Here is a 22883-nt window from a genome sequence, read left to right as displayed (position 1 = left end):
ACTCGATTACCATCCCGCGGGGGGCCCATCTACGAATGAATCCCGGACCCCCTCCCCGCCACCACCATAACGAGCACACACACACACACACATTCGTCTATCTGTTTATTTATCTATTCAGTCTTTATTTCTAGAAGTACATGGCGACAGGGAACCCGCTGTCTACCTACCTACCTACCTACCTACCGTAAGCTAGCTTTTACGAGGCGAGGCGAGGAACCGACAGCCACCCAACGAACAAACGGTCTGGAGGCGGTGAGGTTGGGGGCGTCAGAGGGAACGAGAAAGGGAGGAGGCCTTGCTGACATGGCGCTGGGAACCACGGCTTTCTTCTTGTTCTTGAATACTTGGGGTTGGGACCGGACTGACTGACTGACTGACTGACTGACTGACTGACTGACCGAATCACTGATTACCTCTTGATATAATCTGATTTGTTTGGATTTGATTTACTTGTATGGGCTACGGATTAATGAATGAGGACGTGGACACGGAAATGGGTATTGGCACGGATTAATGTATATACCATATTTCTCTCTCTCTCTTTCTTTCTCTCTTGCGTCTTGAGGCGTTCTTTGTTCTTTGTTTTCCCCTTCGATTCTGTGTCTATCTTGCTCGCCTATTCGCAAGGCTCTGGTTATTTTCTAGAAACTCCTGTGTCTTACATATGTGGTTTATCTGATTAGCAAGTATTTGTTCGTAGCGTATATGCAGGTTGGGGTTGGGCGGTCAAGCGACATCAGGGGAGGCTTTTTTTTTTTTTTTTTGTTAGGACAGGAATAAAAAGCAACTATATTTTTTTTCAGACATTTTCGGTCATAATCAGCTTCACTATTCATCAGTTACGTATCTGTCTACCTCATGAATCATCATCTTCTTCGGTGTGAACAAGTTAGAAGTCATGGGGTGTTATTCACCTACCCCGGGGCTTAAATAAGCATTTATCAGAATCTATGCTGCAGAAACCAAGAATTAATTAAAATGGTTGGATGCAATGCTATGTGATTCCTCTCCAGACTGGTTGGATACATCGGCTGTGCTACCTATCTAACCTACCTATCTATCTACAAGAGAGGTTGAAGACGAAGTTTGCCTATCGGTACTACCGCACCAATAAACGTCATAAAGATGGCCAACCACGACGATATCCATTCCATATTCGGGCCACTCGGGATTCACATGCGGATCGGGACTAGGGCGTGTTTGCTTAAACCCTGCGGATAAGGCTGGGCAAGGTAGGGCAAGGTAAACCCCCTTTTCCCTCGCCAAATTATGTTTCGGAAAACCACAACCAGGGGTTTAAACGCCGATGCTATGTCAGAATGCCGGGCCGGGCTGCAGACCAACCCGTTCAATGAAAGTCAGCCATTTATAGATGTTGGCATAAATTCATAATATGCTTCGCAGCCTAGCCGCGCGGTACCAATGATATCGAGATTTCGTAATATCATTTTTTACAGTTGGTTTGCCATGAACCTATCCTGAGGCCGACTGATGTACGCAGCGAATCTGCTCGCCTCGTCCTTGTCGGTAAAGGCCGCATCGCCGTCATCTTCATCTAGATCATACTCCTCGAGATCTGAGGCGTTGCCAGTTCGGAAAGAATATGGATTCTTATCGAATTCATCATCCGAAGCAACTTCCTCATCGGGGTAGTCTGCGGCGTAATAATTCTCGGCTGTATACCCGTGAGTGTGCTGAACAGTAGGTAACTTTTAATTGGAGGGTAGCACGTACCGTTCTCATCCTCTTCGTCCTCAGCCCACTCGTCTTCACTATTGTCATCTTCTCCATAAAAGTGTTCCATGTCAGGCTCTCCATCAAACACGAGGAGTCCGACGCTGTGCGGAGGCACATGCTCTCCCATCTTGCTTGCAGGTACGCGTTCGTAGGTTTCGATAATGTAGTCACTGTCATCACTATCACTAATATCAACATCCGTATCCATCGTGTCCTTATCCACCGAAGCTTGCATTTCCCCAGGGTGTCGTTCTGCATATCGCTTGATCGGTTTGGGCTTGAATCTGTGTTGGCTAAGAATAGAGCGTTGCTTTTCCTCTTCGGCTTTCTGGAGGTTGAGACCAATTTGCTCCATTGTATATGCATCCAGCTCAGCCGTTAACTTGTCTATATCTACGTTCCATCGTTGTGTTATGGATTGCGGGAGGTCGGCTTTGTACTTTTCTCCATCTTGCTTCTTTGCAAGCTTTGCTACACCTGGCTTCTTGAGCTTGCGAGACTCCGGCTTGTCAATTTCCATGTCCTCCGATGCAGCAGGTGCTGGACCGGGTATTTGACTGGCAGCATTGGTAATAGCCTGGAATTTTTCAAGGGGTCTGGATGAGATTCGCTTGATCTTGCGTTCTACGAATAATGCAGGTGCAGAACGTTTCTTCGAGATTCCTCCATGAGGTCGGCCGGGCTGAGAAGCCGCCGCAAGCATTATATCTTTCCTCGACATGTGGAATCTTCGAGGTTCAGAAGGGGCATCGACGGGGCTCGTGGACTTGGAAGATTCGCTGGCGGTCTCATTATCGCTAGATCCATCATGGACGATAGTGTCTGATGTCTTGGGGCTCTGGAATGCAGGGGTTTTCGAGTGTGGGTGAGAAGTATGAATGATTGGTTTGTGCGATTCGGATGGAATGTTTTCGGCAGAATTAGCTTGCTCTTGCTGTCTTTGATACACAAAGGCTTCGCTCCGGTGCCTCTTGTTCTCCTGAACACCTAGAATAAAGGTCAACCGCTAATTTATCCACGGCGCGTAATGAGATGGGTTATGCGACAACTTACGGAGAAAAGAGACTGGGGCCTCCTCTGTGGCCTTTCGCTTCACGCGAATTAACTGCGGGGGTATAGACATGGTAATATAGAATATTTGAGCAGATGTTTGGACGTAGACTATTCTGCACCGAAAGCTGGCAATACAACTGTTGTTGGAAGTTGTAATGAGGAACTCTTTAATGAGTTGTTCCCGTCTGAACTATTTGACGTGGGGCAGATATGTCACCTACGGATGGGTACTTGGGTACGTAGAAATCTATAGGCATGTATTGTATTATGTAAGATAATTAACCTTAAATTAGTATAACTAGTACCTAGGTACGTGGATAGCTTTATCTTATCTGTAATGTTCGCATCTTAGTCTCGTATGCAAGTAACCGTACAAATAACCGTACAAGTAACCGTTATCATTTATGACTAATAAAAGTCATTCAATCACAAACTAAAGTCTTAAAAGTCAAAAACAACTTCAGGAGGTACTGTATAACCTTTAAATAAGCCTGCTGCGGATAAAGGTATTATGTAAAGGAAATAAAACCTGTGAGCATTGTTTCAATTCCTAGAGGGGTCCAGTTATAAAAGTAAGCGTCTCGGCATTAGTCTCCTTCATTGTCATCGTGAAATACTTGTATGGAAAGGCTAATCGATTTTACCCATTCTTATACACATACACATGTTTTAGCTAGCACTTAAAGTATGGGGCGCATTTGTATCGATGATAATATTGTTAAGCTCTTTTTCTTGATGGCCGGCCGAGTACTTTAATACTTATATAGTACTGATTCGAGGTATCATTAAGTAAATGGTAAATATATGGTCACATATCGAGTTTTAGAGAGTTAGGGTTGTGGGTAAGAGCGGGCATAAGAGGCTACCTATTCGTATGAGAAGCCCTAAAGTGGGCGAATATAGTAATCTCACCAGTAGGCAGGATTGATGTCCTTATGGTTAAAGCAACGGTGTGTTTATAGTTATAGTGGACCGAACTTTAAGGCGTACTTATGTAAAGAAAAAAAAAAAAAAAAAAAAAAAAAAAACCTCGAGCAATGAAAAGAATATCAACAAGGATTAGATGTCAAAATACACGGCGTTCTGGGCGTTTTGATGTGCCATCAGATGTAAGAAATACGAGTAGCCAATCAAAGTTTTTAAAGATTCTACCTGCATTAGCTCATATTAAATTTAGAGCGCTAAGCCTTACAGAGGTAACCACATAAGCTCTCCGCACCAGAGGCGTGGGAAAAATTGAAGCTTCTCATTCGCCCTACAAGCGACTAGCCAATCAAAGCCTCTGATACCCTAGCAAGGTACTTGAAGCTATAAACGATATACAATCCTTCTAATATTACATATGTAGGACTTTGGACGGAGATGCTATCTAGCTAGTTGAATTAATAAGCTATTATTGGACCGAAGTGATGTACATAGTCGTCCTATTCCCCTTTTAATATATTGAAGTAGGTTGGTTGTGACATTGAGTCGTACAATCAATTTTGTCTTAGTTACATTCTTTATCTCATGTCCTTTGTTTCATTGCAGCTCAGCACCCACTATGTCTGGCACCGTTATACTTACTGGTGCTAACAGCTCAGCGGGGCTCAACGCCGTTGATCACCTTCTCAAAACATACCCGCAGCATACTGCTGTTTTTACGGTCAGAAGTGCCGCCAATACCGATGTTAATACAAATAACCTACGTGATATTATAGCTCAATATCCTAAGGCGAAAGCATCTATTTATGAGCTTGATCTAGCCGACCTTACTGCCGTTCATGCATTTGCTACCACTATCTCGGGGCAGATTACTAGTAGATCTTTACCCGCCATCAAGTCGATCATCTGTAATGCTTTTTACTGGAATCTTGTCGCTGATCCTGAACTTACCGTCGACGGATACGACAAGACTTTACAAGTCGGGCATATCGCTCATGTAGTACTAGTCTTACGCCTTCTCGAACATTTCAGTCCCGATGGCGGCCGTATCGAGCTCCTGTCGAGTATCTCGCATTATCGTAAAAAGAGCTCGATGACGCCATATCTTCCCGAAATTCCTGATAACATCGACCTCCTGATCCATCCACCCGCGGACCCTGATAAGCAAGGTAGAGGGGCCCAGAGATATGCCATTTTGAAACTGGTCGTTACTACTTGGATGTATCCACTCAACGAATATCTACAAAAGGTGAATGTCCCAAGCACTTTTCTCTGAGCTTTGGCTAACATTTCGACGTTATAAGGACCCCAAGTTCTCTAAGATCACCGTCGTGGCCGTAAATCCCGGGAACCTTGGCGACTCCCGCGCTTTTCGAACCAATGTCCCACTTTCCCTTAGGATCATACAGAAAGTCGTATTCAAACCACTGATGCCCTTGATTCAACGCTTTGCTGACCCAACATTCCGCACGTCGCGCGAGGCCGGCATTGATATCATAGAATTGGGTGTTGCTCAGGCCGAAGATGGTGAACGAGGTTATTATACGCTCCTCAAGAAAGACGACCCTGACCCCGCCGTGCTGGATAAGGAGAAGCAGCGCATTATATGGGAGAAGAGCGCCGAGTGGGCCAAAATCAACAAGGACAATACTGCGCTTAAAGTCGCGTTTGAATAGTTTGAATATTTTGCTTCGTAAGGGGTAAGGTGAGATTACTAGGTTAGTAGTTAAGTGTAAACTAATACTTAGGTGGTGTGAATTTGTGTTGGTGGCATGGTGGCATGGTGGCATGGTATAGAGGGTTTACTCCAATGTAAGTAGCTTTCTTCTAAAGTGAGTATTAAGATGACGTCGTTACTCAATTCATAGTCTCGTTCTGCCGATCTACTGATATATAGGTATTTATTTATAAAGCGGAAATGGCCCACCCAATTCGATTAAGATGGAAAATAAACCATTCATAAACCTTTATGAACATGACGGTTAAACCCATACATATCGCTAATATCTGGTAAGCTTTTATACCCTTTAACAAAATCTATATCGATAAGCTTATCCTGATGGGCGAGGTTGCAATTGCCGACCAGCCGACATGAGCGAGGGAACTTTTGCTCCGTGGGTCTTCATCGAACTTAAAAATTGATTTCATGTCCATCTCAACAAAACGGTGGCGCACTTTTATTCATTCCATCATTCCATCATTCCATCATTCTATCATTTCATCATTTCATAATTAGTATCGTTCATAGGTTGACATATGTATGCCATATATACCTATGTATAACATAGTCAACCTACATAGGTACATAATCATACCTATCCTCTTTCCCCCGGGTGAATCGAGTCAATAACAGTGGAGAAGAGAGAAGGCCTGTTTCTTTATAGGTAATAATATGTACACTACTATTACAGATGTACAATGTCTCCATACCTATCTCCATAATCTCCTCCATATCCCCGCTTCTCCATCGTGGCCATCCAGCTACAAAGCTTTACGTTTTCGACTATGAGCTTAGCGTTACGCTATTCGCACCGTTGGCTGATAGGCGAACCTTACTGCCTTATTGCAGCTAGATTTACATCATACAACTTCTCCTCCAGGAGAGCGACACGTTTCCGAAATGCCCACTCGGCCTACAGATACGACAACGTGTCTACCATTCTCCTTCAAGCCTAGAAGCATACATGTCTACATGGCTACAAGCGTACATGTCCCACAAGCTGCTTAACTCATCGGGGGATACTGGTGAGCCTCAACGGTTAGGTAGGTATGGATAGCTATGGGTAGGTAGGGATGGGTTCGAAAGTAATGATTCGACTTGACATTTCACTATCTCGCGAGTTGGGGTGTGGCCCGGATCCATAAGAACCTTGGCTTTGTAATGGTTGGGTTGCTCCAGTGGCAACGGCTGATGAATGGAACGACCCAGACCAGCGTAAAACCTGCGTCAGGACGACGCAGCTTGATTTTAATAACTATCATGCCACGACCGTCTAAGGGAGTTAGCCAAGTACCTAACCGTACTCACTACCTACGCACACCTACACACACTAGGCCGTCTCGCATGATGCCATTACCACCCTGAAGAAATCCTTATACCAGAGTTGTCACTCTCAGATTATCATTGATTCATTTCCAATAGACTTGGTTGGGTCTACCATTTATTTCATTATCATTATCCTCTACCAAACACACGCGAGTCTATTGTTTTTACCAAGTATCGTCGATTCAGATCCTTCAAACGCCGTATCAACAACTATTGCCCGACTGTAAGTTGTCAATTGAGCAAACACCTTATCAAGTTCGATCCCTACAACCTGTCTTTTATCTGCATGAAAGCTGCATGTGGCTGCACATGAAAAGTTACATGGATCATGCAAGCCCATTCATATAAACCATTCCGAGCTGTCAGAGTTTTTTTTTAACCCATGCTTTACGATAAAAAAAACTAATTGATTTTGAATAAGAGATATTATATATATTTCCAAGCGAAGAACTAAACCCGCAGTCTTAGATTATACTATCCCGTTTATCTCGTTAATCCCGTAGCTGGACATCCGTGGATTCCCGTTGGATTCGCCTCAATTCTCCAGGCTTTCTCACCGGTTTTCTCACCAGGCTCTCACCCGAGCACCCGCGAATCCAGGTTCGCACAACAGCGGCCGAAGTAACTCCAATCCGGTTCGATTGATGGCCCAAAAGCCTCATTCAGCCCCCTAATATCCATTTTATTTCATGGACGCCATCCTCGATCCTAAACTTGTCGAACCGACTATCCTACACTCGGTTGACCCTCGACAGGCATCAATTAGTCATGAACTCGTAATAACTCAAAAATTAGCTTCTACCTCAACCGATATGTCTCCCCCAAAGGTCCCCATTACCTTTACATACAAGAGGAAGGACACCGATCCTCCTATCTATATAGCAGGTTCGTTTTCGGATCCGCCATGGCAGCCCCAAGAGATGGATGTCGCCATCGACCAGCTTGGGGGTTATCTATTCACCAAACAAGTCATGGTTGACGATGGCACCGAAATCCAATACAAATTTCGCATAGGATCTGGTGATTGGTGGGCCTTGGACGAGAGTGCCGATACAGGTAAATATTTTATATCCGGCATTACTCTTCAATTGCGTTACTACTTCATATACTAATGGCAAATCGCAAGTTACGGATGAATCGGGAAACACGAACAATATTCTTAGAGTCTCAATTGATGCGTCTCAAGAAAGTGTCACCGAGGTGCCAAACCCTAAGGCCAACGAATCAGAGGGATCAGAAGCCAACAGTGGCACACAGACTCCGGACTTCGCACAGACAGCTGCTGAGGTGGCCGACTCGGCACGCACTTTAGATCCCGAGACTCCTGAGCCAGAGATATCAGATGGCGAAGCAGGAAGAATAGGTACCCGGCGCATGTCAACCACTCCAATTGGTGAAGTCTCGGAGACAGCCATAGAGGTCGCCACTGTCGCTGCGACGCTCGATGTTGATGAATCTGCTTTAGATGATGGGTATGACGGCGAAACAGACCTATGCCCTATGTTTTCCCATGAATCCATAGGACCATCTTCTCACAAAGAAGACGTACCCGACGACGATGATGATGATGATGACATCAGCAAGGATGACAAGTCTCACTCCGAGTTGGGCAACCCAGCTATTGAGATCGAGGGCGTAGACTTTAACGATCCCCAGCTAGAAGAGTTCCCGTCGGACAATCGTGAGTCTATCATGGCTGCTATGCGACGCATTTCGACAAGCATAGATGCCGACCGCACAATTGTCGACGAACTTCCATCGGCACCTATAATTACTATTCTTCAGAATTGCAACGATGACCACTCACCCGGTAATCAGGGCGAGCCGCTAAGTCTGTCGGATTCGCTTTCGGATGATAAGCAGAATCTCCGCCCTAGTAATAGCACTGGGCGATCGCGCTCCGGGCGTAGAGAATCATCGACGAACTCTCTGGGATCAATTTTTGAAGATGATGAGGCGCGCAACGAGCATGCCATTGATGAAACAGAGGATGCTACAGCTCCGTTCATACAACATCCTGGGCCTTCTTGGGGTTCTCCTACCCCTGACCGCGTCGTTAGCGATGACGATAACGACGAAGGTATTGCTATGAGGGTTGATTCCAGGAAAATGGCCGAGCAATCTAAATGTCTGCCGTCCCTACCTTCACCACCTGCATCTTCCGACGGCAATATTCCGGAGGCCGCAGAGTTGGACCCAGAAAACTCCGCATCGACACTGGAGGACCCAGTATTGGAAGGCAACGCAGATGTTTTGGGAAGTATTGACGACGTACCGGCCATTGTTGAAAGCGATTTACCTAAGCCCAGTACGACTATTACTGCAGATCGTACGCCAGATAGGTACTTGAGTAACAGTTCTAACATGGAGAGCACAAGCGAATCGGGAGGGAAATCAACATCTTTCGGTACTACTAGCCCTCCAGGCCTACGGAAACGTATAATCGACAGACCGGCTACTCCACCTTCTACGCATCACTCCCAGGGCCGCAATAAATTTCCAGACTGGCTCGAAGCTTGCATACGGATCGTGTTCGTGAAGTGGATTGGGGGTCTTGCGTCGTGGCTACACGATCGCAGGAACAAAGCGTAAGTTACTCCCAACCTTATTAACTGTACTATATAAGATCCTTCTTCTAACCTTGATTTAGGCTCGTGGCTGCTGGCACGGCTGCTATCGTCGTTGGGGTAGGCTTATTATGGCAGAATCCCGTTCGACTGTAGCAGGTAGTGAGGATGCTGGGCAAGGCGAGAGCGGCGCAGAATATACGGGACAGAACTCGTGGATTCAACGCTCCCTAGATATTGTATACGAATCGGTCTACTATCGGTGTATGCTTAACTTGAATACGACTAATCGGAGTGGAAGGTAGTTTTTGCCTATATGGTTACTTGAGATGATGGCTGTAATAGGTGGTCTATGTAGGTAGCTAAACGAGAGCCGACGAGACTATTGAAAATCTTTAGATTGCAGTACCAGTGTTGATCTTAACAGAATCTGTCCGTGAAGTTTAGAGCCGTTGGAGTTCGCTACATTACCGAGAGTCAATCAGTCCACGAAGTTTCTCTTCTTGTAGAACAGATGAACCAACGTCGCTATGTCCTGGGGAAGTCTCAATGGGACACACTATTAGCTATTTCAAATCAATCGTAGCCCAGGTAGTAATAATAACCTATAAGAACTATTGAAACTCGATGAGCGGATGGCGATCAGTCGGAATTTTAGTAGTGAAGAAGTCACTTTGGGGCTATGCCTTTGAATCATGAGCACGCACGTCCCGGATTTTAGCTCAAGCGAACCAAGGCATGGGAATGCGGCAACTGGGTTATATTTCGCTCTTGATAATATCGCAAGGCTAGCATGGTAACCCTTCAGTATATTTGCAGTGATGTATGCACCTTAAGATAAAGGCAGTTATAATGCACTTTAGGTAGTCAGGTAATAATGGGTTAGCCACTGAAAAGGGGTAAGGGGTTGATCCTGGTAGGATAATATTATTCGAATAGCTTATAACTATCCCCGACAGTAATCATCTTGCAGAAGTTACTTGATGTGTCGAGTATATTCAAGGTTTCATATTATCTAAATACGTAAACTCGCTATGAAAATACCTCCAGACTCTACCAACTATAAAACACCCAAACATCCAATTCATTCAACGCGGCTTTCCGAACTGCAAGCTGCTGAGGAATATACTCCAAAAGAGAGACAGCATCCCCAGCATCATTGAGAACGGCATAGATGGATTCTGTAGGTCAGTACCATATCCTTCAGGTAGAATCCAAGCCACGAAAAATGCAAGCATCGGCAGAATACAAATGAGGTTATAACCCAGCACCCATAGAAAGCTGATATGCTCGCGCGCATAAATCCCCCAAAAATCTTCATTGCTCTCAGCTGCTTCGTTTAGCTCTGTCTTCTTCTTCGGAAAGAGCTTTAAGATCTTGTAAGAGCTGCACCCCAACATTTTACACTCGTGATACCAGTGAGATATCGGGCGTGGGTTATGACACGCGTAGAAACGCTTGAAGAACTCATGCTTAGATATTGGGGGTATAGGTTTCATCGGTTTTGGCGTGTACTCGTAGTCTTTGTTTGTAGTTTCAGGGAACATGTTTTTCTGTATAGGGACGAACCAATAATCGTCAAACTTTTTACACTTTGTTTTATATGTTATCATGGGAGCTCTACTGCTGGAAGTCTTTGGTATGGGTCTACCTACCTGGTAGAAGTCGCAATGAGAGTATCGCCAGATACTAGACCAGTTACGGAGAAAGCCTCGAAGGCGGAAGTATTCTTTCCTCATTTCACTGAAGAAGTCATGACAGGAGAGCCCGCTGACCCCGATCTGTGCGAGCTTATAATCAGCCCCCCTTTTCACCACAAAGAGAACTAGTTCTTTGGAGGAATTGTTCGTGCCAGTCCAGGCTTGATATCCTCGCTCAGCTTTCTGGATTGCATTGTCTGATAGTATTCTACCAACCCTATGAGTTTGTTGGTCGTTCCGGGAGGGCTGGCTAGGACCTGCAATACTTTGATCAGACGCAGACCTATTTGGATCCACATGATACGCAGCGGCAGGAGGCTGTATGTCACGCATAGGGATGTCTGACTGCGGTAGACTGTTGATAATCTCCCGAAGACGTTCCTCGAAAGGAGAAGGAATTTCTGCCCATCTATCCTCGCCGCAGGCCTATATAGGTTGTGTTAGCCTCAGTCTTCGGTATAGCAAGAACGAGGTATCTAGAATGTCTAATAGGGGCGACCTACACATTTCCATAGCAGCCGTACCTCTCCTTCCTCAAGGGGTCTGATATATGGTGGTAATGGCCACCAATCCCAATGTTCTCGGGTCCAGTGTTCGACCAGATTCTGGCACTGCCTGACTGCGTCATATATACGATTCAATCTCTCATCCTTGTGGAATTGGATAGTATATGGGTTTATATGCTGCAGCTCTGCCGTCAAATCAAAAAGATTATACTCGGAGATATATCTGTGGTATTCGTTGCGAGGCTTCGACCATTGCCTGAATAAGTCCCCAAGTTTAGAACGCAGACTGGGGTAGACAAAATCATGTAGTCGAGATCGTAGACATTGGTATGCGACGCTCCCCAAAACAAAACCCTTAATTTGGTCAAATTTGGTGGCATTGAATATTCTGCGAAGGTATCCTTTAAATTTGTTCTTTTTTTTCCAGGTACTTAGTTGAGTTTGTTCATGCTGAAACCGAGTCTTCTTGCTGTCTATATTAAGTCCAGAGAAGATATATCTAGTTATATCAGTTGAAAACGACCGTATAAGTATTGCAGCTGCCTTCTGCTGTTTGTTTCGTGTCTCTGTTTTGAGATCCTTAGCACAACGCTTAAGCAACCTGCGGACTTTGCGTCGCGTCCTTTTTATTCCAATGTTCTCTTTTGATGCAGCTTCCAATATTAGAGATGTAATATCCCCTTCTTCGTAAAATATATCCATGAAACTCTGGACAAGCAGTAAGTGCATTTATTCCTTCTACTTCAGATACCGAGGTCATGGTATCAGGGGAGCGAACTCACGGAAAAAAAGGAGTCATTATCTTTTGACGAATCAGAATCTCCCAAGTCTATAAGACCGGGACTTATCCTTCCCTCCCCCAAGCCACCCTCTTCGCAGTCAGTACAATGCGCATGACCACAGTGCTTGCACAAAGCAATATTTGGGTCGCCATTATGTTCGAAATCGTCATATATATCACAGTCGCAACACCTTATTTTCTCATCTGTGTCATAAGGTATATTTATGTCATGAATTGGACTATCGAGTAGGTAGTCATATGCATCATAATCGAAACTTGTAAAATCCAAACTTGTAAAATCAGCCCTGTAAGATCATTAAACTGATGATTTTAGTGTATGAACCGGATATCTTACATGATGAGATAGGTTATTGGCGCCGTAGTGAAAGCAACAGTTGATACTCTTTAAAAAGGTGAGTTCAAGAGCGCCATAAACGATTCCATCTCTTTATCTCTTGATAGTGAGGTGGCTGCTGATGAAACACAGCACAATCAGTTTTGCGGTGAATAAGTTGTGACTGTAATTACTTTTGCTGATGCTTAGACATAACGTTAGGAAACAGTATAATGGTCGTATAGACCAAGGATTCGAGTCCTTTATAAAAATTAAGAAGGGACCTAGTTTAAGTAAGTCTCTTGAGTTGGTGGGTCGTAAAGGATATCGAAACGAATCATCCGACCTATAGACTTAGCCGCGGGCTTAGAGGTGGCTGAGCTGAATGGGCGGGTTAACTTCCTTTTTTTATTTGTCGAGGACCATGCCATTTACTGTGGCTATGGCCACCTGGTACATATGCGTGATAGAGCTATCACCTTGGGGTTATCCTTGGGGTTATCTGAGGTAAGATTGTCCTACGTGTAAACACCCGCAAATTTAACTCCTCGGTAAATCACCTATAATAGAATAACGAGTATCGATACAAATCTATGGGACGTGCTTCTATGTTAGATCGTCTATGCTGGTTCTAGGATTTCAACTCCACGTCAACTAGGGACATACAGAGTACATCACCAAATACTTACGCCTGTCGATGCTAGCGAATATGCCCTCGCAGCCTTACCATACCTCTGGCCCAAAAGTTTCGCCCGGCGGCAATACAACCTGGATAGCCTTACCCTGATAGTCCATCGTACCCGTCACCACATCATTTCCCCACCAGCGGGGAGCCTCGATCTCGTTAAGCGTAAACACGAAGAACATGACAAACGTGCCTAGCGCAAGACCGAGATCGAGGCCGGCAGACGTGAGGTAATTGAGGCGGCTCCACCAGCGGAAATGGCGCTTCTTGATTACGTACTGGAACACGTATCCAACGACACCCCAAGACAGGTAATTAAGGGGCGTTGCTGGTGGGATCGAACCCGCACCACCGAAGATCAGAGGCGCCATCAAGTATTTGGCACCTGACCTTGGCCATCGGCGCGCTGCGAACCAGAATACAATGGGTGCGACGGCGCCAACGACGAAGAACGTGAGGAGCCCCGAATAGATCTGGCCGGGAGAGAATACCCGGGATGGTCCGATCAGACCCCAGATGACGGAAGCTATATGATTATCTGAGTTAGTGATTGACCAAGAGGAGGATGTTTTTAAAAATAAGGGGGCAAGTACCTGAGAAGAACACTCGGCCTCCTGGACAAGTAAACCGCTGCGGCTGAGTTAATTCACATACACCTTCAATGTTGCCGAGTGCAAAATTGAGGACTGCGATCTGGATGAAACATGAAAATGTCGTCGCGACGACCTGAGCCATAAACATAGTTCGCGGGGGAATTTTCATGTAATGACCAAATTTCAGATCGGAGACGAAGCTCAAGGCTTGGGCCCTATGCAAATTGGTTAATGTGGTGCCAACTAGAAGACTATCCCTGGGCACTTACATTGTGATATAACCATATGTTTTAAATCTATCGGTGGCTCATTAGTGACATATATAGGTATGGGAGCGGGATACGCTTACAACATAAGGGCCAAAGGTCGTCCGGGCTGAATATAGCCGTATACAAACTCGGTTAAGACGTTGAGCCCGATCTGGTGGTTCGTAACAGCCTGAATAATGCCAATTGGGAGCGAAAAAGTGAATGAGATTCCCACGGCGAGCAAGAAAGCCCACCAAGTTAGATTGGTTGGATATGCTAAGACCGAAACAAAGGCCAATGCCAGCACCTATATGAGCATTTAGCGACGAAGGCCAAATGTTATCTGGGTTTGAGAGAACGGACAATCGCGAACAGGGAAAAATACCACCACGAAGGTGCTTCCTTGTACTTCTGCATAAGCTTCATATGTACTACAATGTCCTGTGTTAGCAATAGCTATGTAAATGGATAAGGGCGGATTCGAATCTGCTAGATGTATCCAAAAATAATGATCTAACGTATTCTTAACACAATTATACGTACTGTCAGGTTTCTCGCTGGTGCTGTTCCTGTATTGATCCCAGATAACTTTTCTATGATGCAGATAGGTATATACTATCAAGGCAGTGATCGCCGCAAAAGATAACCCGTAAGACAATGCAAAAGTGGTACTATATCTCATGTAAGCTCAATATACGAGCGAGTGATATAGGGATGCCAAACCTTATGAAGATTGGTGAATAAGCCTTGTAGGCTTCTTCGTCTAAGGTGAACTGGGGGGTCAATATCCTTGACACGTTATATGTGGCGCCGGTGTTGTCATATGTAGAAGAGTCGCTCATTGGTAAGAACGGAGCATACCATACGCCAGTGTAATGGAAAAATGTAGAGAGTATAATATAAAACAATACGACACCTATCGTAGTATTTGCAATAGCATGCCTAGAAGCCATTTAGTTGCTGAACACGGATACCGCGTCTACGATGGGATCACGAAACTAGGGGGACGAACCACGGGAAGGTCAGAGGCGAACCTATATATCCTGAGATCTGCGTCCAGTCGAAAGTAATCGGTAACAAAGACAGGCCGGTCGTGCCACCGAACAATTGGTTTACTACTGGGTTCTGAGGAGCCATCCATGTTGCGAAAGCAAAGACGCTCAAGAATTGGGCAAAGTATCCAGGAATAAAGTAGTATAGGGCGGAGACGAAAGTCATAATACCAAACCATCTATATCTTGGCATACGCCCGCCAATGATAGATGGCTCGGGTGCTTCGTGTTTCTCATACATTGCATTCATTAGAGCAACGGCGACTAAATTACCAGGCCAGATCATGGAGGCAGGATACACTGAGAAGTGTTTGTTAGTACCAACGATAGCTTACGAGTCTTTAAACCCACCTAGAAATCTCCGCATCATGCCCGCAATCCCATATCCAAGAGATTGCGTCGAGATGGTTAAGACAAGTTGAAATATTATGCCGAAATTTTGCTTGTAGAATACTAGCTGCGCAAGTATGATATCGGTAGCATAGGCTACAGAAAACGATACCGAAGCCATAACGACGATAATAGAGTGCTCTTTTATGTTGAAAGGCCCCGGGTTTAAGTCGCATCCTAGGCCAAATATCCTAATTTGGCGGTCAGGCACTACTTTCTCCCAAGCACGACCAAGTGGCCAAGCGATGATTTGAGCGATGAGAGCACCTAGGCCGATTGAGGGCTGTCTCAATGAGAAGAGGGTGTTCATTGATGCGCCAACAAGAACCAAGGCCAACCCAATCGACCAGGCTCGAAGAGTATTGCATGGAAGATCTTCATCATAGTTGCGTACTGCAGCTCGGACCTCCTCATACGGCGAGTTTTCTTCGCCAGCTTTGGAAGCGGTTTCATCGTCGAACGATGCCAGACTCCCAGAATCCATTCGATGCAGTTCAATAGCCTCTTCATCTGGAAGGTTGGGATCTAGCAAGTGCTCATATTCTTCGCCCTCCTCATAGTCATTGTCGTTTCGGTCACTAGACTCCGACCATTCGGGGATTTGGCGTTTTAAGCCATTGGCAGCACCATTTCTTGGAGTCCTACGAGAGCGTTCCTCAGACTTTCTCGCTCGATGTCTGATCTCACCAGAGGTCTCGTCGAGATCAGATCCATATTCCGAGATACGATCGTCTTCTTCCATCCTCTCCCTATGAGCCGCCCCAGACGGCCGTGAAGAACGGGTGTCGCCCATTCCGTAACTTAGAAATTAAAGGTGGCTTGGTAGGAAATCAGCCTCCAAAGCTAAAAGATCGCGTCTTAATCCTGTAAATTAAAAGGGTGTTGATACTATATAGGGTATCATTGAAGATACTACCCCTGAAATCTGATTGCACGGGTTGTCCGTGTTTGCTAAAACAAAGTGGCGAGCCATAAGTTGATTGCCTCTAAGAAGACATTGTCTGGTAATATAGATAGGCTTGAAAATAACAAAGCCGAAGATTTGCACGGTACAATTCCGTTTAGCTCCGAGATAGCTGATGGGCGTTTGTTTAAGATATCTTTGAAGCTGGATGCTTAAAGCGTGCTTAGACCTTCATTCGTCTACGAGCTTAAAAGTTTACCTTGTGAAAGGTCAAATGCATCAATTGGAATATATGGTGCTATGATTCGAATATCCGTTATGCTTCTCCGAAATTGCTGCCGTTTCCTATAATTCTAAAAAAAAAAAAAAGTATGAAAGGTGATGATTTTAAGTTGTTAGGTTAGTTATTCTGAAACTAAATTTAGATAACTGCCCCGTGGCATAACGCATAACCTGGAAGCTGGGATTATTGATCGATCTTTGCCTGCATAAAATAATACTGCATCCAGCATTCCCATTGCAGAATTGCATTACGTTAGGTTAGGCAGGTACCTAGGTACATTGCTTGAAGCAGTGGGGGAGAGAGATCTTTTCCGCTAATGAAAGAAAATCGGTTAACTTCATAACTGCGTGATTTGACTCATACATGTACCTTTTAATTTCTCAATATCCGCGAATTGCAACTACAAATAAGCAACTCTCTATCTAACAACCAATCACAAAATAGATCAATACTAAAAAGTACCTATTCTTCTACATATAAATCCAGCTCAGGCACCCCTGGCTATGGCAAAGAATGCGCCGAGTTGTTGTCACAGGCCTCGGCGCCATCACACCCCTTGGCGTAGGTATTCGGCATACATGGAAAAGACTGATCGCTGGGCATTCGGGTATTGTTAGCGTTGCGGACTTCGAACCGCAGAAGCGATGGCGCGATCTTACGAGCACCGTGGCTGGCATCGTTCCAAAGTCAGGTCCCGGTGAAAACCGGTGGCGTCCCAATGACTGGTTGACAGTTTCGGATCAACGGCGCATGTCCACCTTCACTCAATATGCGATGGCCGCAGCAGAGATGGCTCTCGAGGATGCCGCATGGAAACCAAACAAGCGGGAAGATCTGGAATCGACTGGTGTCTGTTTAGGAAGCGGCATCGGAAATTTAGATGAACTATACAACACAAGTGTTGCGTACGAACGAGATGTGAGATCACATGCACCACTTCAATAATTCAATATTTGCTAAGTCTTTAAGGTAGGGCTACAAGAAGGTATCTCCTCTCTTCGTACCAAAGATCCTCATCAACTTGGCAGCAGGACATATTGCAATGAGATACGGGTTTCAGGGCCCTAATCATGCTGTAACTACAGCTTGCACCACAGGGGCACATTCCATCGGAGATGCCTCACGCTTTATTGCATTTGGAGATGCCGACGTTATGGTTGCGGGGGGGTCAGAGTCCTGTATTCACCCTCTAGCCTTCGCGGGGTTCGGGAGGTCGCGTTCATTATCCACTGCCTTCAACCACGATCCACCCTCAAGCTGTCGGCCGTTCGATACCCAGCGGGACGGATTTGTAATCGCTGAAGGCGCAGCAGTTGTTGTTTTGGAGGAACTAGAGCATGCCAAATCAAGGGGTGCTCGTATATATGCCGAATTAAAGGGGTATGGGTGTAGCGGTGACGCTCATCATATGACAGCTCCTCGCGAAGATGGATCTGGGGCATACCTCTCTATGAAGAGGGCATTAAAACATGCCGGAATCAAGCCTCGTCAAGTCGACTATATTAATGCGCATGCGACTAGTACCTCTGTCGGCGACATAGCGGAAGCCCTTGCGATCCGCTCATTAATGGTAGGCGAGGAAGGACATGTCAACGAGGGCCAAATCTCCGTCAGTAGTACTAAGGGATCTATTGGACATCTTCTTGGGGCTTCTGGCGCAATAGAGGCCATTTTCGCCATCTTGGCCATTGTCGAAGTAAGTTTTCGAATCGTGATGTTAAATTTCGCAGTAGGCACCCCCTAACTAATTCATGGATAGAATATTCTCCCTCCTACATTAAATCTAACAGAACCTAATGTTGAGCCCAAATTCAACTTCGTGCCCCTTAAAGCCCAGAAAAAGAAGATCAATGTTGCTCTCTCGAATAGTTTCGGCTTCGGAGGTACCAATGCGACGCTGGTCTTCTCTCAACTCGAGTAAGTCGACTATCCAGGGAATTCGGTTATTGTATTATTACTCTATGTATATATAATGTATAATGACGTATAAATGCTATAAAAGACATGACGAGTATATAATATATAGTATATTTCCACACTTATACCAAAATATTACTAATTTTTAGATGTTGAATGCCCAGTTATACCTAATCTAGAAGTACATTTGTACCTGTACTATGTAGATCCAGATCCCTGCTGTAGATCTTAGAATCGAGCAGGGGTCCAAGCTTCACGCAGTTTTTTCTTTTTTTTTTTTTTTTTTTTTTTTCTTTCTCTACATATGCCTCTGACGTGCCCATGTCAATGACGTGAATCGACATTCGATAACTCAGACTACATACCAAACCCAGGGAATCAATGCCCTTCCTAACGACAACTTTCTGCCTCTTTATAGCACGGTAGCAAATGGCGTGTAGAACATGCAGGCGACAGCTTATGCTGTTAATCCGTCAAGCTGGATCGATTGCAGAGACCCAAAATGCTGTAACAGCACAACGGCTTGTCGCCCCAGTTGTCGGCTCCCAATCCAACCAGAGACGAAGCTTCAAAAGCACTCCCAACCAGCCAGCCATAAGTATTCGCGAGTCCATTGCTAAGGTATTCCAAAGCACGGCCGAACCATATCGCATCATCAATGCTACCGAGAACATATACAAAACCTGCGCTCGCGAGGCAGACTATACCATCCCCGATAAGGACAGGAAGGCGGGCACGATAACTAAGACGGCGGAGGGCGAGGATATGGGAGAAGGAAAGACGATGTGGCATGAAGGTAATTGATGCTTTTGTCCTCCCGATTAATCGGTAATAAATCTGGTCGTGTGGCTAAACCCTTCCCTTCTCGCCCTCTAGATTTCAAGCTCGCCCCGACTTTCAGCACATGGTCGCAGATCACGATGCTACACTTATACCTAGTCTTCGCTCGACTGCGCAATCTCGAGCCGGACGCGGCGCGGTCCTGGCAGCGACAGCTTACAGACCACTTCTTCTTCAACGCCGAGGAGCGCATGGACTTAACCCACGGGATCACCTCGCGCGGGCTGCGACACCGCTACCTTAAAGATCTATTCGTGCAGTGGCGCGGGGTGATCGCCGCGTACGACGAGGGCGTCATAAAGGGAGACGCTGTGCTCGCCGCCGCCGTCTGGCGCAACGTGTTCAAAGCCCGCGAGGACATCGACGTGCGCTCGCTGGCTGCCGTCGTCAGCTGGATGCGGCTGTGTCTCAAGATGCTCGATCAGATCCCCGACGAGGCCCTGCACTACCAGACCGAGGCCGTTTTCAAGTGGCGCGCTAAGAACGAGCTCATGCTCGTCGATAAGCCCGCGAGGGAGCTCGACGGGCAGCTGGCGCAGGAAACGCCGCCGGTGCAGAAAGTAGCTGTGTAAGGCTCGGGGGGTGTATGATAGGATAGATACTAGGTGGGTTAGGGATTATAATGACGGCACGTTATATGGAGGTGAAAAGTTACTCTCGTATAAGACTTTGCGCAATAGTATCTTGCGCGCAGGAAAAATAGAAGTTAAAAGTGATCTCGCAGCGAGATTTCCTCATGTACATATATATACCTACCTAGGTACCAAACCGTAAAAGCACACATCAGGTCAACTCAATCAACCCGCTCCCACATCTCAAACTCATACCTCGTCCCGCTCTCCTCTTGCGCCCCTCCAGCCACCGTCTCCCCAACCCAAGCATCCAACTCCTCCTTCGACCTCTTCACCCAGCCGCTGTCTCGACTAGCTGCGTCTTCCCCCAGGCCAAGCGGGAAAAACGTGTCGCACTCGAAATCCGGCGACAACACCCTCGTCAGCAGCACGCGCCGCGCCTCCTCAAGTTCCAGCGCCGCTCCGTAGATCTGCGCGCCGCCAATGACGAACGCCCGGGCAACACTAGCGGCCTTGAGGTGCGCGAGCGCTTGGTCCAGCGAGTCCACTCTTACCGGGCCTTCATCGGCCGCCGTCTCTTGCTGTTCGGAGCCGGTGTGCGATCGGCTGATGACGATGTTGAGACGGCCCTTCAGCGGCTGGAATTTAGGCGGGATGCTGTCCCAGGTCTTGCGGCCCATGATGACGGCGTTCAGCGCAGGAGGAGATGGAGATGGAGATGAAGGTGGTGGTGGTAGGCGCTTTGTCACGCGCGCGAAGTACGCCATTTCTTTCTTGAGGCCGGTCCATGGGAGCGTGCCGCTGCGGCCGATGCCCATGGTGCGTGTGGCGGCCACGATGAGGGTTAGCTCTGGGGGGAGCATGGCTGCGGGTGAGGGTGAGAGGCTGGACATTTGCAGGATTCTTTCCTCGCGCCTTATTGGGGGGGGGTAGCAAATTAGAATTGGTTGTGTTGTTTTTGTTAAAGGAAAAATAGGCTTAGAAAAGGTGAGGCACCTAATGTACCTGGGTAAGTTGTTTAATAAAAAAAATAAAAAGCTTGAAGATGAATATTTTGAGGCGAGTTGGGGTCGCTAGCAATTGTTTTTTCGGGGTTTTATTAGTATCGCTTGTAAATCTATCTAGCCCCTTATTTTCCCTGTGCAAACAACTACTTGATAATGTGCACCATGTCTCATTATCCATACCTTAACACTACTAGACTTTATCATATAAGATCTATTCAAGTTAGGTATATTACAATTGATAATCATGACCATGTTGTTCAATCGACACAGGATTATGAGTTTCGACTGCAATAACTAATATATAAGAACCATATAAGACATACCCCCTATCGAAACGAGCTCTAGTAAAGTCATACCATGAGGTGTAACAATCAAGGATAGGTACTTATATCTAAATGAAGACAACCCTAACAGGTATGTAATACCACGCGAATGATAAAAGGGCTACATTCTAGTCTTAACATTAGAAGCTAATACCCAATTTTGGCTCTTCACTAATCCTCATTATACGCAGTCCCTCTTATACACCCTCAACTCACCATCCCCTTCTAAGCCGCAGCAGCAGTAGCAGCAGCGGCAACCTTACCCTGTTCCAGCTTCCGCTCCTCCTCCAACCTCCGCAGCTCCTCCCGCTTCATCGCCTCCTGAATCCTTACTCTTTCTGGAACCACCCGTTCCCTCGGCGTCGTGATCCGCCACCCCTTCAGCTTCTCCAGGCCCCCCACCGCCGCAATAGTCTTCCGCTCGACGAGGCTGTACTCCTCGCCGCTCGGCCTGTCGAAGCGGAACGGCTCCCGGATGCTGACCGGGGGGTTCGTGATGATGCGCACGGCGCGCCGCGCGTTGCTCGTCGCGCTGTGCATCATGAGCGGGTGCAGCAGGTACACGTCGCCTACGACGCCCGTCGCCTCGACGAAGTCCGTGTCTGCGCAGCCTCGCGCGATGGCCATGTACCACTCCAGGTTCTTCTCGCGTGGGAAATCCGGGTGCGCTCGGGGTACCATGCGCGGCGATACGCCTTCCTGTGACGATACGTTAGGTACGTAAATCAGCATTGCGCTCGAGTACCTGTCTAGGTAAGCACCCGAGGTAAACTAGTAGGAGAGTTAGGAGTTCAGACTCAGAACTCCTTACCCCCCCCCTTCTTCCCAATAAAAAAAAACTAGCTTATAGGAAAAAGGGGGCGAACAGACAAATGCCGAGCCCACGTACCGGGTGTTCGTACAGATGCTTCGCAACGCGATCGATAGCCGGCGGGCAAAGCATCGTGCCGCCTCCCTCGGACACAACATCCGTAAACAGTGGGATCACAAGCAGCGCCTGCTCGGGGCTATCCAGGTAGTGCACGAAGAAATCGCCGTCGACGTGCCAATTTGCGAGCTCCCTAGGCGGGACCGGTCTGCCCTCCCTCTCCGCCGTGCCCAGGTTCACGATCAGCGAGTCCCGCCAGTGCCGGGACGCGGGGCTGACGCGGTCCTCGCCGCCGCACAGCTCGCAGATGGCGCGCCACGCCTTGGGCGCAAACTCGGCGCAGTCGAAGGTCCGGTGCGACGGCATGTTGGTTTTCTCCGCGGTCCATGTCGACTTGTCTGTCGGCGACATGCCCAGGCGCGTCCACACCCCCTCGGTTACGGAGGCGGCTTGCTCGTGCGTGAAGCAGTTGCTTAGCTTGAGGTAGCCGTTCTCAAGGAAAAAGTCCTTCTGCTCTTGTGTTAGGGGGGTGGGTGGCGATGCCATGGCT

The 22883-nt window shown here is 46.7% G+C and overlaps 12 protein-coding genes across 12 annotated transcripts; 5 read left to right on the top strand and 7 right to left on the bottom strand.

The window, feature by feature from the left end:
* Positions 1-377: 377 nt before the first annotated feature.
* F4813DRAFT_349716 (uncharacterized protein) lies at positions 378-767 on the top strand (the record flags this gene model as incomplete). The annotated part of the gene is made up of 1 exon (XM_049242215.1): positions 378-767. A coding segment is annotated over exon 1 (206 nt), but the record flags the coding sequence as incomplete, so codon positions are not given.
* A 92-nt stretch (positions 768-859) lies between these two features.
* F4813DRAFT_349714 (uncharacterized protein) lies at positions 860-3092 on the bottom strand. Its single transcript, XM_049242214.1, has 3 exons — positions 2794-3092; positions 1738-2727; positions 860-1678 (listed from the first exon to the last, which is right to left on the bottom strand). Exons 1-3 carry the CDS (start codon positions 2861-2863, stop codon positions 1455-1457), a joined length of 1284 nt encoding a protein of 427 aa, XP_049102335.1. The 5' UTR covers positions 2864-3092; the 3' UTR covers positions 860-1454.
* A 1133-nt stretch (positions 3093-4225) lies between these two features.
* Positions 4226-5874, top strand: F4813DRAFT_292318 (NAD(P)-binding protein). Its single transcript, XM_049240645.1, has 4 exons — positions 4226-4966; positions 5022-5529; positions 5586-5727; positions 5804-5874. The coding sequence occupies exons 1-2, from the start codon at positions 4337-4339 to the stop codon at positions 5391-5393; spliced, it is 1002 nt and encodes a 333-aa protein (XP_049102334.1). The 5' UTR covers positions 4226-4336; the 3' UTR covers positions 5394-5529; positions 5586-5727; positions 5804-5874.
* Positions 5875-7575: 1701 nt separating this feature from the next.
* On the top strand, positions 7576-9486 carry F4813DRAFT_379203 (uncharacterized protein; the record flags this gene model as incomplete). Its single annotated transcript, XM_049245423.1, has 3 exons — positions 7576-7819; positions 7890-9351; positions 9414-9486. 3 exons carry the CDS (start codon positions 7576-7578, stop codon positions 9484-9486), a joined length of 1779 nt encoding a protein of 592 aa, XP_049102333.1.
* A 744-nt stretch (positions 9487-10230) lies between these two features.
* F4813DRAFT_349696 (uncharacterized protein) lies at positions 10231-11959 on the bottom strand. The gene is made up of 3 exons (XM_049242213.1): positions 11534-11959; positions 10986-11456; positions 10231-10922 (listed from the first exon to the last, which is right to left on the bottom strand). The coding sequence occupies exons 2-3, from the start codon at positions 11361-11363 to the stop codon at positions 10419-10421; spliced, it is 882 nt and encodes a 293-aa protein (XP_049102332.1). The 5' UTR covers positions 11364-11456; positions 11534-11959; the 3' UTR covers positions 10231-10418.
* On the bottom strand, positions 11937-12244 carry F4813DRAFT_349681 (uncharacterized protein; the record flags this gene model as incomplete). The annotated part of the gene is made up of 1 exon (XM_049242212.1): positions 11937-12244. A coding segment is annotated over exon 1 (299 nt), but the record flags the coding sequence as incomplete, so codon positions are not given.
* On the bottom strand, positions 12052-12960 carry F4813DRAFT_349672 (uncharacterized protein). Its single transcript, XM_049242211.1, has 2 exons — positions 12673-12960; positions 12052-12622 (listed from the first exon to the last, which is right to left on the bottom strand). Coding segments are annotated over exons 1-2 (324 nt in total). The 5' UTR covers positions 12675-12960; the 3' UTR covers positions 12052-12300.
* Positions 12961-13169: 209 nt separating this feature from the next.
* On the bottom strand, positions 13170-16905 carry F4813DRAFT_349669 (small oligopeptide transporter). Its single transcript, XM_049242210.1, has 9 exons — positions 15581-16905; positions 15190-15529; positions 14901-15119; positions 14721-14848; positions 14541-14608; positions 14279-14484; positions 14199-14225; positions 13930-14144; positions 13170-13862 (listed from the first exon to the last, which is right to left on the bottom strand). The coding sequence occupies exons 1-9, from the start codon at positions 16410-16412 to the stop codon at positions 13375-13377; spliced, it is 2523 nt and encodes an 840-aa protein (XP_049102329.1). The 5' UTR covers positions 16413-16905; the 3' UTR covers positions 13170-13374.
* On the top strand, positions 16906-18844 carry F4813DRAFT_349667 (3-oxoacyl-synth). Its single transcript, XM_049242209.1, has 4 exons — positions 16906-16922; positions 17251-17724; positions 17780-18502; positions 18566-18844. Exons 2-4 carry the CDS (start codon positions 17320-17322, stop codon positions 18725-18727), a joined length of 1290 nt encoding a protein of 429 aa, XP_049102328.1. The 5' UTR covers positions 16906-16922; positions 17251-17319; the 3' UTR covers positions 18728-18844.
* Positions 18845-19152: 308 nt separating this feature from the next.
* F4813DRAFT_386564 (ubiquinol-cytochrome C chaperone-domain-containing protein) lies at positions 19153-20135 on the top strand (the record flags this gene model as incomplete). The annotated part of the gene is made up of 2 exons (XM_049246435.1): positions 19153-19519; positions 19600-20135. The coding sequence occupies 2 exons, from the start codon at positions 19153-19155 to the stop codon at positions 20133-20135; spliced, it is 903 nt and encodes a 300-aa protein (XP_049102327.1).
* A 221-nt stretch (positions 20136-20356) lies between these two features.
* On the bottom strand, positions 20357-20998 carry F4813DRAFT_379199 (dihydrofolate reductase-like domain-containing protein; the record flags this gene model as incomplete). The annotated part of the gene is made up of 1 exon (XM_049245422.1): positions 20357-20998. One exon carries the CDS (start codon positions 20996-20998, stop codon positions 20357-20359), a length of 642 nt encoding a protein of 213 aa, XP_049102326.1.
* A 692-nt stretch (positions 20999-21690) lies between these two features.
* F4813DRAFT_386562 (uncharacterized protein) lies at positions 21691-22879 on the bottom strand (the record flags this gene model as incomplete). The annotated part of the gene is made up of 2 exons (XM_049246434.1): positions 21691-22164; positions 22355-22879. 2 exons carry the CDS (start codon positions 22877-22879, stop codon positions 21691-21693), a joined length of 999 nt encoding a protein of 332 aa, XP_049102325.1.
* Between the last annotated feature and the right edge of the window lie 4 nt (positions 22880-22883).

The sequence above is a fragment of the Daldinia decipiens genome (genome assembly GCF_022478715.1).
Source record: "Daldinia decipiens strain CBS 113046 unplaced genomic scaffold F4813scaffold_6, whole genome shotgun sequence".
NCBI lineage: Eukaryota > Fungi > Ascomycota > Sordariomycetes > Xylariales > Hypoxylaceae > Daldinia > Daldinia decipiens.
The sequence above is the reverse complement of the archived record's forward strand: the minus strand, read 5'-3'. Positions and strand labels throughout refer to the sequence as shown.

Coding starts and splice junctions, on each gene's coding strand:
- F4813DRAFT_349669 (XM_049242210.1), bottom strand. CDS start 16,412: ATGGGCGACACCCGTTCTTCACGGCCGTCTGGGGCGGCTCATAGGGAG. Junction 14,226..14,278: donor CGACCTTTGGCCCTTATGTT/GTAAGCGTATCC, acceptor AGCCACCGATAG/ATTTAAAACATATGGTTATA. Junction 14,145..14,198: donor ACATATGGTTATATCACAAT/GTAAGTGCCCAG, acceptor CAATTTGCATAG/GGCCCAAGCCTTGAGCTTCG.
- F4813DRAFT_292318 (XM_049240645.1), top strand. CDS start 4,337: ATGTCTGGCACCGTTATACTTACTGGTGCTAACAGCTCAGCGGGGCTC. Junction 4,967..5,021: donor TCAACGAATATCTACAAAAG/GTGAATGTCCCA, acceptor CGACGTTATAAG/GACCCCAAGTTCTCTAAGAT.
- F4813DRAFT_349667 (XM_049242209.1), top strand. CDS start 17,320: ATGCGCCGAGTTGTTGTCACAGGCCTCGGCGCCATCACACCCCTTGGC. Junction 17,725..17,779: donor GTGTTGCGTACGAACGAGAT/GTGAGATCACAT, acceptor TCTTTAAGGTAG/GGCTACAAGAAGGTATCTCC. Junction 18,503..18,565: donor CCATCTTGGCCATTGTCGAA/GTAAGTTTTCGA, acceptor ATTCATGGATAG/AATATTCTCCCTCCTACATT.
- F4813DRAFT_349714 (XM_049242214.1), bottom strand. CDS start 2,863: ATGTCTATACCCCCGCAGTTAATTCGCGTGAAGCGAAAGGCCACAGAG. Junction 2,728..2,793: donor GGCCCCAGTCTCTTTTCTCC/GTAAGTTGTCGC, acceptor CCTTTATTCTAG/GTGTTCAGGAGAACAAGAGG. Junction 1,679..1,737: donor GGACGAAGAGGATGAGAACG/GTACGTGCTACC, acceptor ACGGGTATACAG/CCGAGAATTATTACGCCGCA.
- F4813DRAFT_349696 (XM_049242213.1), bottom strand. CDS start 11,363: ATGCGTGACATACAGCCTCCTGCCGCTGCGTATCATGTGGATCCAAAT. Junction 10,923..10,985: donor CTCATTGCGACTTCTACCAG/GTAGGTAGACCC, acceptor TATAAAACAAAG/TGTAAAAAGTTTGACGATTA.